General features: G+C 33.6%; 2 protein-coding genes across 3 annotated transcripts; one reads left to right on the top strand and one right to left on the bottom strand.

Annotated features, from left to right (window-relative positions):
* The first annotated feature begins 6,234 nt into the window (after nucleotides 1-6,234).
* Nucleotides 6,235-8,072, top strand: LOC9327443 (protein OSB1, mitochondrial). 2 transcript variants are annotated; one of them, XM_021015017.1, is made up of 4 exons: nucleotides 6,235-6,611; nucleotides 6,902-7,046; nucleotides 7,301-7,388; nucleotides 7,626-8,072. In XM_021015017.1, exons 1-4 carry the CDS (start codon nucleotides 6,322-6,324, stop codon nucleotides 7,883-7,885), a joined length of 783 nt encoding a protein of 260 aa, XP_020870676.1. In that variant the 5' UTR covers nucleotides 6,235-6,321; the 3' UTR covers nucleotides 7,886-8,072. The 2 variants fall into 2 exon arrangements, with proteins under 2 accessions (XP_020870676.1, XP_020870675.1); XM_021015016.1 differs by having other exon boundaries at nucleotides 7,623-8,072.
* A 1,235-nt stretch (nucleotides 8,073-9,307) lies between these two features.
* LOC9327442 (serpin-ZX) lies at nucleotides 9,308-12,574 on the bottom strand. Its single transcript, XM_002891334.2, has 3 exons — nucleotides 12,522-12,574; nucleotides 11,006-11,438; nucleotides 9,308-10,229 (listed from the first exon to the last, which is right to left on the bottom strand). The coding sequence occupies exons 1-3, from the start codon at nucleotides 12,557-12,559 to the stop codon at nucleotides 9,444-9,446; spliced, it is 1,257 nt and encodes a 418-aa protein (XP_002891380.2). The 5' UTR covers nucleotides 12,560-12,574; the 3' UTR covers nucleotides 9,308-9,443.
* Nucleotides 12,575-15,745: the final 3,171 nt, after the last annotated feature.

Raw genomic sequence — 15,745 nt, 5'->3', positions numbered from 1 at the left:
ACTAGTTTTCGAGACATGTTAGTATCAACCATTTTTCTATGCAATGAACTACGTACGCTAAATTCTCCTTCAAAACTCAAATAATAAAATCAGTAAAACAAATAGATAAAACTTAATAGTTCTGAAAACTCAAAGAAACAAAATCATGAAGTAGGAAATATTTCAATTATGTAAGAGTAGACAAAAGAGAGGCATTGGAACCTTAATGGCGTGATTCAAGGAATTCATCGAATGTGGAGATTTTAATTCGAGAATATATTATTGGCCGTGAAAATTCATGTTGATCGGATCCGTTGACTATGTTAATAAGACGGTTGGCAATGATGTCAGTGTGTAGACTTGAAAAATCCAAAAGAAGTCGAGATGTTGAAGGAAATTTTAGTTGCATGGTCTAGTGAAATGAGAGAAAGGTCTTATTTAAGGTACGTTCATTACATGGACTGTATCGATTATATCTTAGATAAGATCTCAATTTTTTTTTTATCATTTCGCGCCTTACCATGTAACTAATACTTCCTTAAACATCACAACATATTTTGGATTCTTTAAGTCTACATCTACTCACACCAAACATTTTCGTTTGCTTGAAGGAGTTGTAATCACAACACTCGGCGATGAGTTTGCCAATGCTCTGAAAAGTGTAGTTTGGAGAGAGTGATAGAGAACGAGAACGAAGAGATTTGTGAAATGATTTTCTATATTTCCCAAATTATAAAAGGTTGTTACAACAGTGTATATATACAATCTACACTAAACCAAAGACTAAACCGTATACATGTATAGTAACTTAACCAGTACATTAAACCGGAATCATATATACATCTAATAGCCCCCCTCAAGCTTGAGCTTCATATATGTTAAGAACTCCAAGCTTGCTGTTGTTTTCTCGAAAAAGAGATGGATATAGAGGTTTAGTCAATATATCTGCAAGTTGATTATCAGTCCGCACAAACATCGTCTTATGAATCCCAGCTTCAATGCATTCACGAACTTTATGACAATCAAACTCTATATGCTTTGTCCTCTCATGGAAGACAGAGTTACTGGCAATGTGTAATGCAGCAACATTATCACAATAGAGATATGCAGGAGAACGAAAAGGAACCCTGAGGGCAGTGAGAAGATAACCTAGCCAAATCAACTCTTTGGTAGCCACACTCATAGCTCTATACTCAGCCTCAGCTGAACTCATGGAAACAACATCTTGTTTCTTTGAACGCCAAGAAACCAATGAATTACCAACAAAGATGGTAAAACCAGTCACACAACGCCTACTGTCAGGACAAGTACCCTAGTCAGAGTCAGAAAAGCCTCGCAAATCAAAAGTAGGATCAGCACCATAGAATAAACCCTATCCAATAGTTCCCTTCAAGTATCTCAAGATTTTATGAATAGCCTGAAGATGAATATTAGTTGGAGCAGAGGAGTAATGAGCCAATTTAGAGACTGCAAAGGTGATATATGGCCTGGTAATACATAAGTACTGCAGTTTACCAATCAGACGTCTATATTGTTTAGGATCAGCAAGAACTGTACCAGTATCTTGAGCAAGCTTCTGATTAGGCTCCATGGGAATAGAAGACGGCTTACAATCAGAAAAACCAGTTGACTCCAGTAAGTCCAAAATATACTTCCTCTGATTCAAAGAAATGCCCTCATCAGTTCTAGCAATTTCAATTCCCAGAAAAAACTTAGGTGGACCAAGATCTCGAAGCTGGAAAGCAGAGCTCAATTGTGTCTTCAACTCAGCTACAAGAGAATCACTGGTACTAGCAATGAGTATATCATCTACATAGACCAGAACCACCAGAAAATTACCATTAACTTCTTTAACAAAAAGAGTATGGTCTCCATGGCATTTGTCAAATCCAAAACCAACCAGAGTGCTTGAAAACTTTAAAAACCACTGGCGAGAAGCCTGTTTAAGACAATAAATGGATTTATGAAAACGACAAACTACATTAGGAGAGACCTCAATTCCCATTAACTCTGCATAACCTGGGGGTAATTTCATATATATATCCTCAACAAGGTCACCATTAAGAAAAGCATTGGAGATGTCCAATTGGTGCAAAGACCACTGCATTTTCGGTGCGAGGGATAGAAGAAGTTTCACTGTTACCATTTTTGCAACAGGAGAGAAAGTATCAGTGAAATCTATACCCTCTTGTTGAGTATACCCTTTGGCTACTAAGCGAGCTTTATACCTTTCAATACTGCCATCAGCATGAAATTTGATGGTGAAAACCCATTTGCATCCTACTGCAACTTTTCCTGGAGGCAAGTCACAGACACTCCAAGTTTCAGTTCTTATAAAAGCTCCAATCTCCTTACCCATAGCATCTGTCCATTCCTTATCATGCTTAGCTTCTGAAAACTTTGTAGGTAGCTTTGTTTTGGTGATGATATTAATGAAAGCACCAAAAGGCTCAGATAGATAAGAATAAGAAATATAGTTTGCTAGTGGATAAGGGGAAGTTTTAATAGGATTAGTAAGAGTATTATTATTATAACAATGAAAGTCCTGCAAGTGGGAAGGCAGTTTTCTGTGCCTGTGTGGTTTAGATTCAGAAGGAATAGAAACCAAGGAAGGTGACTCATCATGATTGTGAGGAGCATCAGAAGATGATTGCACTGGAGGCAAATGTTCATCATGATTTGGCGCAGGAAGAGAAAAATGAGGAAAGAAAGTTTTGACAGCATCCGTGATATTGGATGAAGCAAAAGGAAAAATTTCCTCATGAAATATAACATGTCTAGAAACAGAAACTGAGTATGTCTCAATGTCTAAAAGCTTATAACCCTTAAACCCTGAAGGATAGCCTAAAAAGATGCAGGCTCTAGCTCTAGGCTCAAATTTTGTTCTGTGTTTAGGAGAAGTAGAGCTATAACAAAGACACCCAAAAGCCTTAAGAGAACTATAATCAGGTTTTTCATTGGTTAACCTTTCATAAGGAGTTTTATTGTCCAAGACAGGAGATGGTAATCTATTGATTAGAAAAGCAGCAGTTAAGACACAATCTCCCCAAAACTGTAAAGGTATACCCGATTGAAACATAAGGGCCCTAGCTACATTCAACAAATGTTGATGCTTTCTCTCTACAATAGCGTTTTGTTCCGGAGTTTCAGGACAAGAATGAAAACTTTTAATACCTTTTTCCATATATAAAGAAGTAAATTTCAATTCATTGGCATTATCTGATCTAACAGAACAAACTTTACTATTATATTGAGTTTCAACAAGTTGAATAAAACCAGGAAACACATGCAAGACATCAGATTTCTGTTTCAACATATAAATCCAAGTTGCTCTACTAAAATCATCCACAATAGTCAAGAAATATCTAAAGCCATCAACAGTAGGTACAGAGAAAGGACCCCATGTGTCAATATGAATTAATTCAAATGGTTTACTTCTCATATTGTGTGACAATTTAAAGGGTAAGTGCCTCTGTTTAGCTAAATGACATATGTGACAATGATGAGATGATTTATTTATCTTTTGTTTTGACAACAATAAAACTTCAGAAAGAGATTCAATTTTATTCAAAGAAGGATGCCCTAATCTCTTATGCCACATTTCAGAATCAACATGAATACTAGCACAAGCAGGCGTACCTTGTAAAGTAGAAGAAGAAACATTAACAAGAGACTTATCAAGATTCAACACATACAAATTTGCAACTTGACTACCTTGCCCAATCATTAACTCTTGAGTAAGTGCCTGAATAGAACATGCATCAGAAGTAAAACTGACTTTAGATCTCAGAGTTTTAGTCACAACACTCACACTTAACAAGTTAAACTTGAACTCAGGGATATATAACACATCATGTAAAGACAAAGCATCAGTAAGTTGAATAAAACCAGTGCCCTTTATTTTCACGGTTTGACCATTTGGTAATCTGACATAGGTTCTTTCTAAAGCTTTGTACTCTACATAGATTTCCCTTTCATGTGTAACATGATGACTAGCCCAGAGTCTATTACCCAAGCCCTATGAGACAACTCAGTTTCATGAGGTAAGGAAGATGTCAACATGTCATAGTAAGTAAAATCATAGAGAGAAAGGAAAGTACCAGTCATCTGGGAGATGGTTGGTACAGAATTAGAAGTCGAAGCTATAGCCTTATCAAGGGATGGAGAGATGGTATTAGACTGGAGCTGGGAGCTAAGATAAGAGATCATCTGTTGGAGTTGGTCTTTAGAAATGTCTTCATTCTGCTCTGCAGGAACATTCTCTTTCTGAGTGACCATTACTTCTGAACTGGTCATGTTTGCACTGCCCACATAATTGTTCTTCTTAGCTCGTGGATGACCAGGGGGATAGCCATGTACTTTATAGCACTTATCCACAGTGTGACCAATGCGAGAACAATGAGAACATTTAGGCTTCTGAGTGTTTCCATGTGCCATCAGAATAGGAATTTGTTCAGTGAGAATAGCCTGAGCTTGAAATGCAGAAGGAGTAGAAACTGGTCTAGTATAACCAACAATTCTCTGACTCTCATCTTGATCCAGAATGTTGTAGATCTCATTCAATCCAGGTCTTGGCTTCATATTAAGTATCTGACCACGAATGTTATTGAAACTATCATTCAATCCCATCAAGAATTGAATAACACGGCTAGTCTCTGCTTCCTCAAGAAGTTCCTTAACCTGATCACAATCACATTTCTTCACAGTTCTTGATCTTGTGTTGGAAAGTTGTTCCCACAACGTCTTCTTCTTTGTGAAGTATGTTGATAAATCCAGATCACCTTGCTTGAGTGTCATAACTGCCTGTTCAAGTTGATATTTCCGTGGAAGATTATTAACCTTGAACCTAGTGAATAGATCATTCCACATCTCCATAGCATCTTGATAATAAAGTATACTATCATAAATCTCCTTGTTCACGACATTTAGAATCCATGATTTCACCATACTATTGCATCTACTCCAGATTCGGAAACCAGCATCAGTTTCAGAAGGCCTTAGCAAAGATCCATCAACTAGTCCTAGCTTATTCTTCGCATCAAGACTAATTTTCATCGCAATCGACCAACTGTTGTAATTAGTTCCATCTAGGATATGAGATACAATCGTTAAACCTGGATGATTTGAAGAATGGAGGAAGAATGGATTATCGATCGTGTTGAAATTCATCGATCCATGTCCCTCAGAGGCTTCAAATCTTGAATTCAGCTGTTGTTTCATCATCGCATCTTTAGGATCTTCAACGATCATCGATTCGCGATTAGATCTAGCAATGGAACCACCATCTTCAGGTGTAACACTTTGATTTCTCTGTTTTCCTCCTTTCTTCACCATTTTCGTCGAAATCGATAGTGCGGAAGAACGATTGATGATGATTAAGACGAAGAAACGAAGAGATTGTAGAAGAATCATAAGAAATTAGGTCGAAATCAACAGAAAAACGCGGAAAAATGCTCTGATACCATGATAGAGAACGAGAACGAAGAGATTTGTGAAATGATTTTCTATATTTCCCAAATTAGAAAAGGTTGTTACAACAGTGTATATATACAATCTACACTAAACCAAAGACTAAACCGTATACATGTATAGTAACTTAACCAGTACATTAAACCGGAATCATATATACATCTAATAGAGAGATAGAGGCTCTCAGTTAGATTAGAAATTTCAACAATAATCCTTACTCTTATATAATAAACCCTCAAAATCTTATAAATGCAAGTTATTAATATTTTTGACTAGAGAAGTTTGACCTATAATTGGATTCTAATGGCAAGAAAATTATGTAATATTTTCAGAGATTGATTGTGAAATTTGAAATATATTTGACTAAATAACAATGTACATAAGTTTTGACTATCAAATAGAATCTTATGGTAAGACGATTATGTAACGTTTTGGGAGATTAATTTAAACTTTTGAAATATCTTTGACTTGATAATGTGACATAAGTTTGACTATCAAATAAAATCTTATGGTAAGACAATTATGTAAACGGTTCTTGAGAGATTCACTGTAAAATTTGAAATATCTTTGAGTAGATGACGTCACATAAATTTAACTAACAAAAATCTTATGTTAAGACGATTATGTAACGTTTTGGGATATTCACAATCAAAATCAGCGTTAGAAATGACAAAGAATTGCATATTATCAGATCCAAGTCCAATGGGCCAAAACCTTAATGGGCCTAAAATCAAATATCACAGTCAAAAACCCAATAACAAGAAACCAGAGAACCTCCTCTGTTTCCGAACTCCTCCGAAGGATCAAATCGGCGATTTAGAAACAAAAATGGCCGCAAAGCTAAACCCTAAAATTCTCAAATTTTCCCAGTAGATGAACACGTTCTTCAAACTCGGAAGCTTAATCCAACGCACTGCTTCTCAAATCTCTTCTTCTTTCCCTAAATCTCGCTTCTTCTCCGATGGAGAAAGTGCCGTTTATCACCATGCGCGTTTGTTCAAGAAACCATTATCTACCAAGCTAAAATTCAATCTTGTGAACTCTGTGAGCCTTATGGGTTTCGTTGATCGACCCATACGAGTCATGGACACCGGACCTGATAATTTCGGTGTTTTCACTATGCTTAGAGTTAAAGACCCTCTCATTCCAAACCGGAGCTTTAGGTCAGGTTTGTTCGATTTTCGTTTTGTTGCTTTAGATGATTAGGGTTTTTGAATTTGGGATTAAAAACTGAGTCTTGGATTAGTTAGCCTTAATGATGTTTGATTCCTATCTGTTCATAATCCTGTATTGTTCTTAGACTCCAATAGCACAATGTAGAAGCATTTGAGGATTGAGAAGAGTTCAATTCTGATTGCAATTAGCATTAATGTTTATCACAGATTCCGTGTGGCGATTTTCGCGGTTTCTTTTTGAATTAGTCTTTGTTAATGTGTTGTAATTCTAATGACAGGATATCTCTTACTATGTGGGGCACAATGGCACGGACGTGTATCTCGTATCTGAAGCCAAATGATCACATACTTGTCTCAGGCCGACTGGTTTCTCACAGCAAGAGCCCTCGGGATGAAAATAGCGGCTTAGATTTGGATTACCAGGTTTGTGTAATATACATCTGGAGAAGCTGGTGGAAGCAGGACTTTGACATTTGCTAGTTTATAGCTTTGATATTACATTGTGCTATTGGAGTCTAAGAACAATACAGGATTATGAACAGATAGGAATCAAACAGTAAAACCTCTATAATGTTAATAATATTTACATATATGTTATTAACTTCATGTATCTGTAATGTTAATAATATTTCTTCTGTGTTGTAGCTGAGATTGACCAGGCTGGTTAATTATTGCAGGTTAGAGTGACAGAGGTGAATTATGTGGCGGCTCCACCAAATCTCGTCTTAGATTCTCAGAATTCCGAAAAACCAGTATCAGAAGCAGGTTATTTATTATCTCTCTTCTACTCATCATCGTCTTTATTGGTAGTGAATATGAATCCACATTGATTAAAAGAACCTTGTACCAAGCTGAATCCACATCGAAACAGGTTTTGTTTCTTCTGGTTTTCGGTATTTGGGTTTATAAAAAGTTTCATTCATTAGTTTTGAATGTTGCATACATTTTAAAGAAAAGCTGATTAAATTTTCCTGCTTGTGTGTTTTGGTTTTTCCATAGAAGATGGTATAGAAGAATCCAAGATTGATAAGATATACTTGTGGCAAGTCTTCTTTTCGAATCCATACGATTGGTGGGACAACAGGAGAAATAAGAAGAACCCAATGCAACCTGACTTTAAGCACAAAGATACAGGTGAAGCTCTCTGGCTTGACTCGGATATACCGGATTGGATTAATAGACGACTTGAACTGTTTGACCAGAGAAACCGCTGTTACGATGAGGAAAAAACACGTCGTGGCCGTCTTTCTGAGTGGATTTAGGACTATTATTCTTGGGACATTACAAGTCTGTTGCATCACTTTATGTTCATCATCCATGAGAGAGTAAACCATCTTCAAAACTGTTTATATATAGAAAAGGTTATGATTTTTGTGAACATTACATCATGTCACATGTCTCAATTGTGACTATTGCAAAATACATAATTGATTTAATGTTTTTGTTTTCGTTTTTGGTAGACACAAAAAAACTCAAATTCAAGCTTTTGGTTTGTATATATTATATAATTTACTCTTTGGTATATATAATTGTTTGGTCTACATTTAGTGCAGCTATTCACCTAGTTCGGTGGTAATTCATGGGCCAGTGTTTGTCCACCACAGGTTCGAATAGCATGCACCCAAAAGACGAGTATCTAACACATTTATGAAATGTGTGTGTATGTGTCTATATACAGTAAAACCTCTATAAATTAATACTCGATGGAAATATATGACACCAATTGAGGTATTCTAAAATACCTTTTCCTATTGTTTTATTTGTTAACAAAAATAAAATTGGTAAATAATTCTAATGTTGATGGATTTAATGGATTCTTTTGATTTTTAATCTGATGTCAATAAGTGTCTAATCTGTCAATTGTATTAAAAGAGTGTAATATCAAATCTGATTAGTAAGAAAAAATCCATATTTCTACAAGTTTCTTCCAAATTTAACACTTTACAAGATCGACGTCTGTAATTATTTATAATTCAAGGTATATATTTTTGATGGACTGTCCATGTCTGCAGCTATTCATCTAGTTTGGTGGTTGGTTCATTCATGGTTTAGTGTTTGCCAACCAAGGATCGAATAGCATGCATGAAGCTGAACACTCTTCACATATGTGTGTGTATATGTATATATATATGTGACACCAATGAAGGTATTCCAAAATATCTTTTTCATTTATTTTTGACTTTTTAAGCTATGAATATATCATTTTAAATTTGCTGTCAATAAATTTTGTAAGACTAAATGAGTGTAAGATAAATCTCATTGGTCGTATTATTTTGTCCAAAACAAATCTGATTGGTAAAAAAATTCTATAATTCCATAAGGGTTTCCCAAATTAAAAATTTATAATGATCACTGATTCACTGTTTGTATATATCATATAATTTACAATTTCGCATTTATATTTTAACGAGACATGAATCAGTGCAGCTTTTCACGTGGTCCAGTGGTCGAACATTTCATGTAGTGAGAAGTTCTTGACCACGGATCGAATTGCATGCAGTGAAACGACGAAAGCTATAGATCACTGTATGTTTATTCATACATGTGAACAATTCAAGGTATTCCAAAATACCTTCTTTTTTATTTTATATTATTTTAAGCTATGATTGAATTTATTGTGTTTTAGAAATTGCAATTAGAAATTTTTTTAGTTAAAACAAGAAGTTAGAATACATAAAAAAAAATATACAAACGAAGGTTGTTATGTATTATTATTACACACATCAAAGTCAACAACACAAAGGATGTAACAAAAAGATAGGTCTTCAAAACCAATGACTCATTTATTTTGAAGTAAAACCAAAAGCTTCCACATTAGTTTTAATGCAACGGATCAACAACTTGGCCAATGAACAGAATCACTCCTGTTATGTTCTCTGTGATCACCAATAGAAACGGATGGTCTGCAACAAAATCTATCTCATCTTCTTCCATAACCAATCCTCTTAGTTTTATAACTCCAGCTGATGCAGCTGCAGCTTCTGTTCCTTCTTCGTTCACTTCGATACACGCTTTATGGAAAATGTTTGATACACATAAATGCTTCCCCATTTCTGGAGATTCAACCATCTCAGTTAGACCGTCTTCACCACTGAATGGCGAAGTTAGTCCTAATCCTTTTAAAACATTTGAAGCGTCGAACCCGAAAGAGAATTTAAACTTTGGAATCTTGAATTCGCCGACTTTAACTTGTCTGCGTGGAATGTGGCTGTCTATGAATCCAGGAGTGGAAACTATTTTCTCCAGCAGATCAGACAGTCCGGTGTTTGCATCGGGAAGGTAAATGTACATGGAGAATTGTCGTTTATCCTGTCCTTGTAAGTATGGAAGTCCTAAAACTTTGAATCCATCGTAAGCACTTACGTATTGTTTCTTCTTGCTGGTCATGAATGGTGCAGTCACTTTGTTACCGTCAAGAAGGTGAAAGTCGTCTTCTTTCGTTAACGACTCATCGAATTTCTCGTTCCATGTTCCCTTGAAGTACAATGCATTTGCAAATATCAGTTTGGTCATACTATCAGCTGCTCCTTCTGGAAGAACCTCAGTGATGAGACCATTTGTCTCCTTTTCAGCCCATGAATTCACTTCAGCAGTCACTTCCACAGCCTTCAAAAACAAAAATTATCAACATAAACCCTATCAGTACATCAAATCACAAGCCTTTTAAAACCTCACTTCCACAGCCTTCAAAACAGAATAATCAACATTAACCCTATGAGTACATCAAATCACAAGCCACTCAAAATTTCACACAAACCAAGATGCATATTGCATAAGAAACAATGCTCATATACATAACCTCGAGAACAAATTTAAGAGACAACAAATCAAATCCACGTTTTGGCCAATTGATTGCGTCTACTAAAGTCCACACAAAGTTCCTAATTATGGGATGAACTAAATCCCAATGTTTTAAAACCATAGACACAGTCACAGAATCAGAACGTAGTAATCAAATCACAAGCAACTAAAACTTCACACAAACCAAATATGCATAAGAAACAATGGACGTATACATATCCTCAGGGTAACATTAGGAAACAACAAAACCACATTTTGGCCTTTGATTGTGTCTACTAAAGTCAAAACCCTAGGAAGCAGAATCAGAATCTAATAATCAAATTCAAGAGCAAGATTCTGGAGTATCAAATCACAAGCCACCTAATTTTCACAAAAACCAAAGATACATAAGAAACAATGCTCATATACAGATCCTCAAGTGTAAAATTCAGAAACAACAATTCCACATTTTGTACTTAGATTGATTCTATTACAATCCACACACAAAGTTCCTATATACCTAAAGAACTAAGTCTCTCAATGTTTTAAAACCCTAGAACACAGAATCAGAACATAGTAATCAAACTCAAATAAAAAATCACCTTCGATTGAAAATCAGCTTGATTTGAAGCAGCTTTATACGAATCTTCCAGAAGTTTCTTGAAAGATAGGTTAAAGGAAAGAGACTTGTCGATCCAGACACCATTAGCCACCGAGAGCTTAGGACCACCGTTAGCACTACCGTCAGCGAGAACAGCGGAGACGATATCGGAGGAGAATGAATTAAGCTGATCAGTGGAAGAGAATTTGAGGAACGAGAGGATCTGATCCTTTGTAGAGCCGGTGGATCCAGCGGCGATTATACTGAGGATGACGTTGATTGACGCCGGCGAGAAGACGACGTTGGAGTTTTTGGAGACGGTGGTGATTACGTGTTTGGCGAGATTCATTGAGACTTGGTTTTGCATAGAGATTGATTCACGCACGTCCATTTTCGCCGGAGGTGGTGGTGGTGATGACTGGTCGACGAGTTTACTGGGTATATAGGAGACGGTTGAGATATTTATTTATTTTAGAATATACTCCCACCGTTTCATAAAGAGTCCTGTTTTAAGATTTTAATCTAGTTTGACAATGAATGTCGTTTTGTGTTTTCAATGCAGATTTAAAAACTAATTCTCTTTTTTAATCTCACTATTTTAACTTATTAATTAAAGAGAAAGTATTATTTAGTGTATTTATAAAAGGTAGAAATCAAAATTTGTTTACTTTTCTTAATTTGTGTGAAAAATGTTAGAACAATACTCTTTGTGAAATAGAAGAAATACTTAAATAAAGGGTTTTATGCAAAAAAAAATTTTTACCACGCTTTATATTTTAATTTCCACATCCAAAAAACTTAATTCAAACATAGGAAATTATAAATAATACACAATATAGAGGTTTAACTCTACTTTTAGAACACACCATTTGATATTATATAGCTATTTTTTTTTGTTATCGTCAAGTTTATAAAATTTGGATGAATAATCTATTAAATCGAAGTTCTCGTAACTAAAAGTTTAATTCTATCAATTAAATTTTAAAATTTTAATATATGTGATCGTAAAATATTTACAATAAACGTAAAAAAATTATATTACGTATTATTTTTTATTTTGTAAAATAATTTGCATTTTTTAAGATGAGATAAAGTTATAAAAATTGGCAAATTAAAAGGTTTTTTTTGCATAATATCTTTATATAAATATTACTTCCTCTGTTTCAAAATATAAAATGTTTTAGACATTTTATTTTGTTTCATATGTTTTGCAAGTTTCTACAAATTTAAATGTATTTGATCATTTGTGACCATTTTTGCTCAAAAAAAAAAAAAAGATCATTTGTGACCATTTATATCTTGTAGTATTTTTTATGATTGATAAATTTTTTTTGTTAAATATAAATCATATTTTTTAAAAGAAAAACAAACTATCTAAATATGTGTGTTTTTACGTTAAACAACTTATAATTTGAAGCAAAGAGAGTATAAAATTACATGTCGGTAAAAAATTTTTTTTCCTTCTGGAAAGGGTTTGCTATTTAAATTGACCGACATGTGAAAGAGAAAACGCTCACCGTACACGTCGAAGCGCCAAGCGAAGAAGGTGGCACATCGGCTAAAGTAAATGGAAACAGTTGACAAAATGTGTTGAAATAATGAGTGAGAGACTACAATGAACTTGAACTTATATGAATAGAAAATGTGTGAATTTGTGCTTTGCTTACCAATGACTACTTGTGTTTAGTTTACCTCTCGGTGCAAGCAAGCGATGATTAAAAAACCTGTATTCGAACCAAGACCATCTACACATCTTTTATGAATTTTAATTCTGACAATAACTATATAAAAACCATAATAAAATAATAATTTGGAAATGGTCCTTTTTAAATAAGAATAAAATCTAGATTTTATATTTGATATAGCTATAATATAAGAGTATTTTCTTCTCAAAGTGCCATATCTTATTAGCATTTGATATTATATACGATTGACTTAAATCAGACATCTAACTAAATAATTTTTCTGAAACAAGCCTTACATGTTTACATAACTCGAATATTCCTTATATAGAGGGGCAATCAAGTTTACGGTTTGGTTCGGGTTTTCTAATTTTATTCGTTTTATAAAAACTAAAAATAGTAACAAAATGTGGTTTACTTTTGCATTTGATTTGATAAAATTTTGGTATGGTTCAGTTTGGTTTTCGCTTTTGATTCACTTCTGTTTTAGTTAAAAAAATTAACTTGAGTATAATAAAGAATAATTTTGTTTTATTATATTTACATAAAATGATTCTATTATTTTAAATACATAGATATAACTAAAATTAAGAAAAAAAAACTTGGCTATTTTTTATTTTTTCAGTTCGATTTGGTTCAGTAAATTAAAAATAAAATCAAACAGTTTATAAATAGAGAAGTTGATAGATAAATAATTAGCACCAATAGCTAAGAAATGGAGTTTGAGTCTCTGTGTTCTTAGCTTGTGTTTCTTTGAGTCCTTCTCGATTTTTTGTAAGTTTTAAAACATATAAAAAGGAAAAAACCTTCATTAATGCTTGTAATCACATTTGATTCGTTTATCGTCGAAATCATGTTTTCACAGTTTGATTGAGTTTTAAATGCTTGGATGGGTCAAATGACTAAAATCTGAACGAAATACTTGTTCAATAGAGTTAATATTGTTTTGGTGAATGCAGTTTTGAGGGTGTACAAGAGGTGTAAAAGAACATGATAAAAAGAATTTTAAAATGTTGTCTTTAAATTTGAGGGATCAAATTTTCCCAGTAAAATAAAATAGAAACGGCTAAAAAGTAGAGGAGAAATATTAAATTAGAGTTTAGAAGGAAGAAGATACACACGTGATATCACACCATTAGTACATAATATTAATTTTTCTCTTTATTTTTAATTGAAAATAGAATAATTTTATCTGTCCTCTTTATTTTAAGTTGAAAATAAAATAATTTTTTTCAACTCTTTATTCTATTTTGTGTTGAAAATAAAATAATTTTAATTATTCTCTTTGTTTTTCTTCTACAATTTGTATAACTAGTTGACAAGAAAAAAATATTATATAACTAACTGGCACGGTTTAAAAAAAAAAAAAAAAAACTAACTGGCACATTCTACTATATGGTAAATGGTCTATTTTGTCTTTAAGCTGCCATGTGTAAATCATTCGATTATGATATTATCCTATACAATTTGGTGGTACCATGGATAAGAAATGATATTGTATTTCGTGGATGATAACAAATAACTTTATGCAAAGAGCTATAATATATAATAAATTTCTTTTGTATATTTATGTAAGAAAATCTAAATCATAAATAAATAATACATCTTTTTTTCTTCAAAACAACGCATTACATCCAATTTAGAGAACTACCATGTACATGGGATGTACAACTTTCCACATATATATATGTGTGTGTATGTGATCATAATTGTTAAACCAAATTGTATTTCTTTGTTCATTAGTTAGTTCCATAATTGAGGATTGTTAAAATAACCATAGAGGTTATTAGATCAATAATTAAAGATTATTCTTTTATGTTTTATTAACCTTGGAGATTTGAAATTTGATAACATTCAATCATAGATATTAATAAAGTCTAAATCTAAATTATGCAATAAAATCATACTTAGTATGAGACTAAGAAGCGAAAAAATAGGAAAGGCGTCAAATTCTTGGATGTCACGTGTCAGTTTGTGATAATATACATTTAGAGAAATTTATTTTATTATATAAGTACTAGAATGAACAAGTATTTCAACCTTAAAAACATTTTGTTGAGTAGCATTTGCCAGTTCTTCAAGGGATCACAAAAGCTAGTACTTCCAAAAAAGGGGTGTAAGTTCAGTACAGAGGGCTACATAAAAGACAATAGAAATCCAAAGTCACGGTAATTGATTGTTTAGGTCATGTTGAAAAGAAGCGTCATAGACGTTCCTTCTTAGATGGTTACATGAAAGGAAGAGTGCGTCTGAAGAAAAATTGGTTTAGAATTTGGGTTTTACTGCTGAGACCTATATAAATTTGGAAAGAGTGCCCCATATTAATTCTAGGGAGCAGAGTTCGATCCCCTTCTTTGCTATTGTCTAGTTGCATTAACCTACTATGTTGGTTCTGTAGGTAGAAAAGGAAACAGAAGAATTTGCAGATGCAACGGGAGATTCATCCAAGCTACCTGACGACTAATGGATCAAACGGCAAGTTCAAGCTCCGACCAAAGGTGAGTCTCTATGATACAATCTTGAAAATACGGTTAACGTCTAAGGCCCATCAACAAATAGTTCTTGATTGATTTCTGTAAAGATGATTGACACAATCTCTCAAAATTAATTAAAGATGATTGACACAATCTTTAATTACACAAAGAACCAATCTTCATACTCCTTTGTATTGTCTAGATACAAAGAACCAATCTTCATTAAAGATGATTGACACAATCTCTCAAAATTAATTCTTGATTGATTTCTGTAATTAATTTGATTTATTTTGCATTTATGTTGATGATTTGAAAATTGAGTCTATATAAACTCATCTCTCCATTCATTGTAAAGATATAGATTTTTGGAATATAAAGAGAGAATTTCTCTAAAGCTTAGGCTTTGTTTTTGTTTATCTAAGTTAGGTGGATTCCTTTACTTAGTAAACGTTAGAGTCTATGTCCTTTTTGTGGATTCATTAAGGTCTAGATTCGTGATCTCATCACAAAGGCTGTCACACCTTTGAGTGGCGATCCTCGATCTACCATCAAAACCATCAATCGATCCAACGAGAGAGAGCGACC

This window comes from Arabidopsis lyrata (genome assembly GCF_000004255.2).
Source record: "Arabidopsis lyrata subsp. lyrata unplaced genomic scaffold ARALYscaffold_1, whole genome shotgun sequence".
Classification (NCBI taxonomy): Eukaryota; Viridiplantae; Streptophyta; class Magnoliopsida; order Brassicales; family Brassicaceae; genus Arabidopsis; species Arabidopsis lyrata.
Note: the sequence above shows the minus strand (reverse complement) of the source record. Positions and strands in the feature narration are given on the sequence as shown.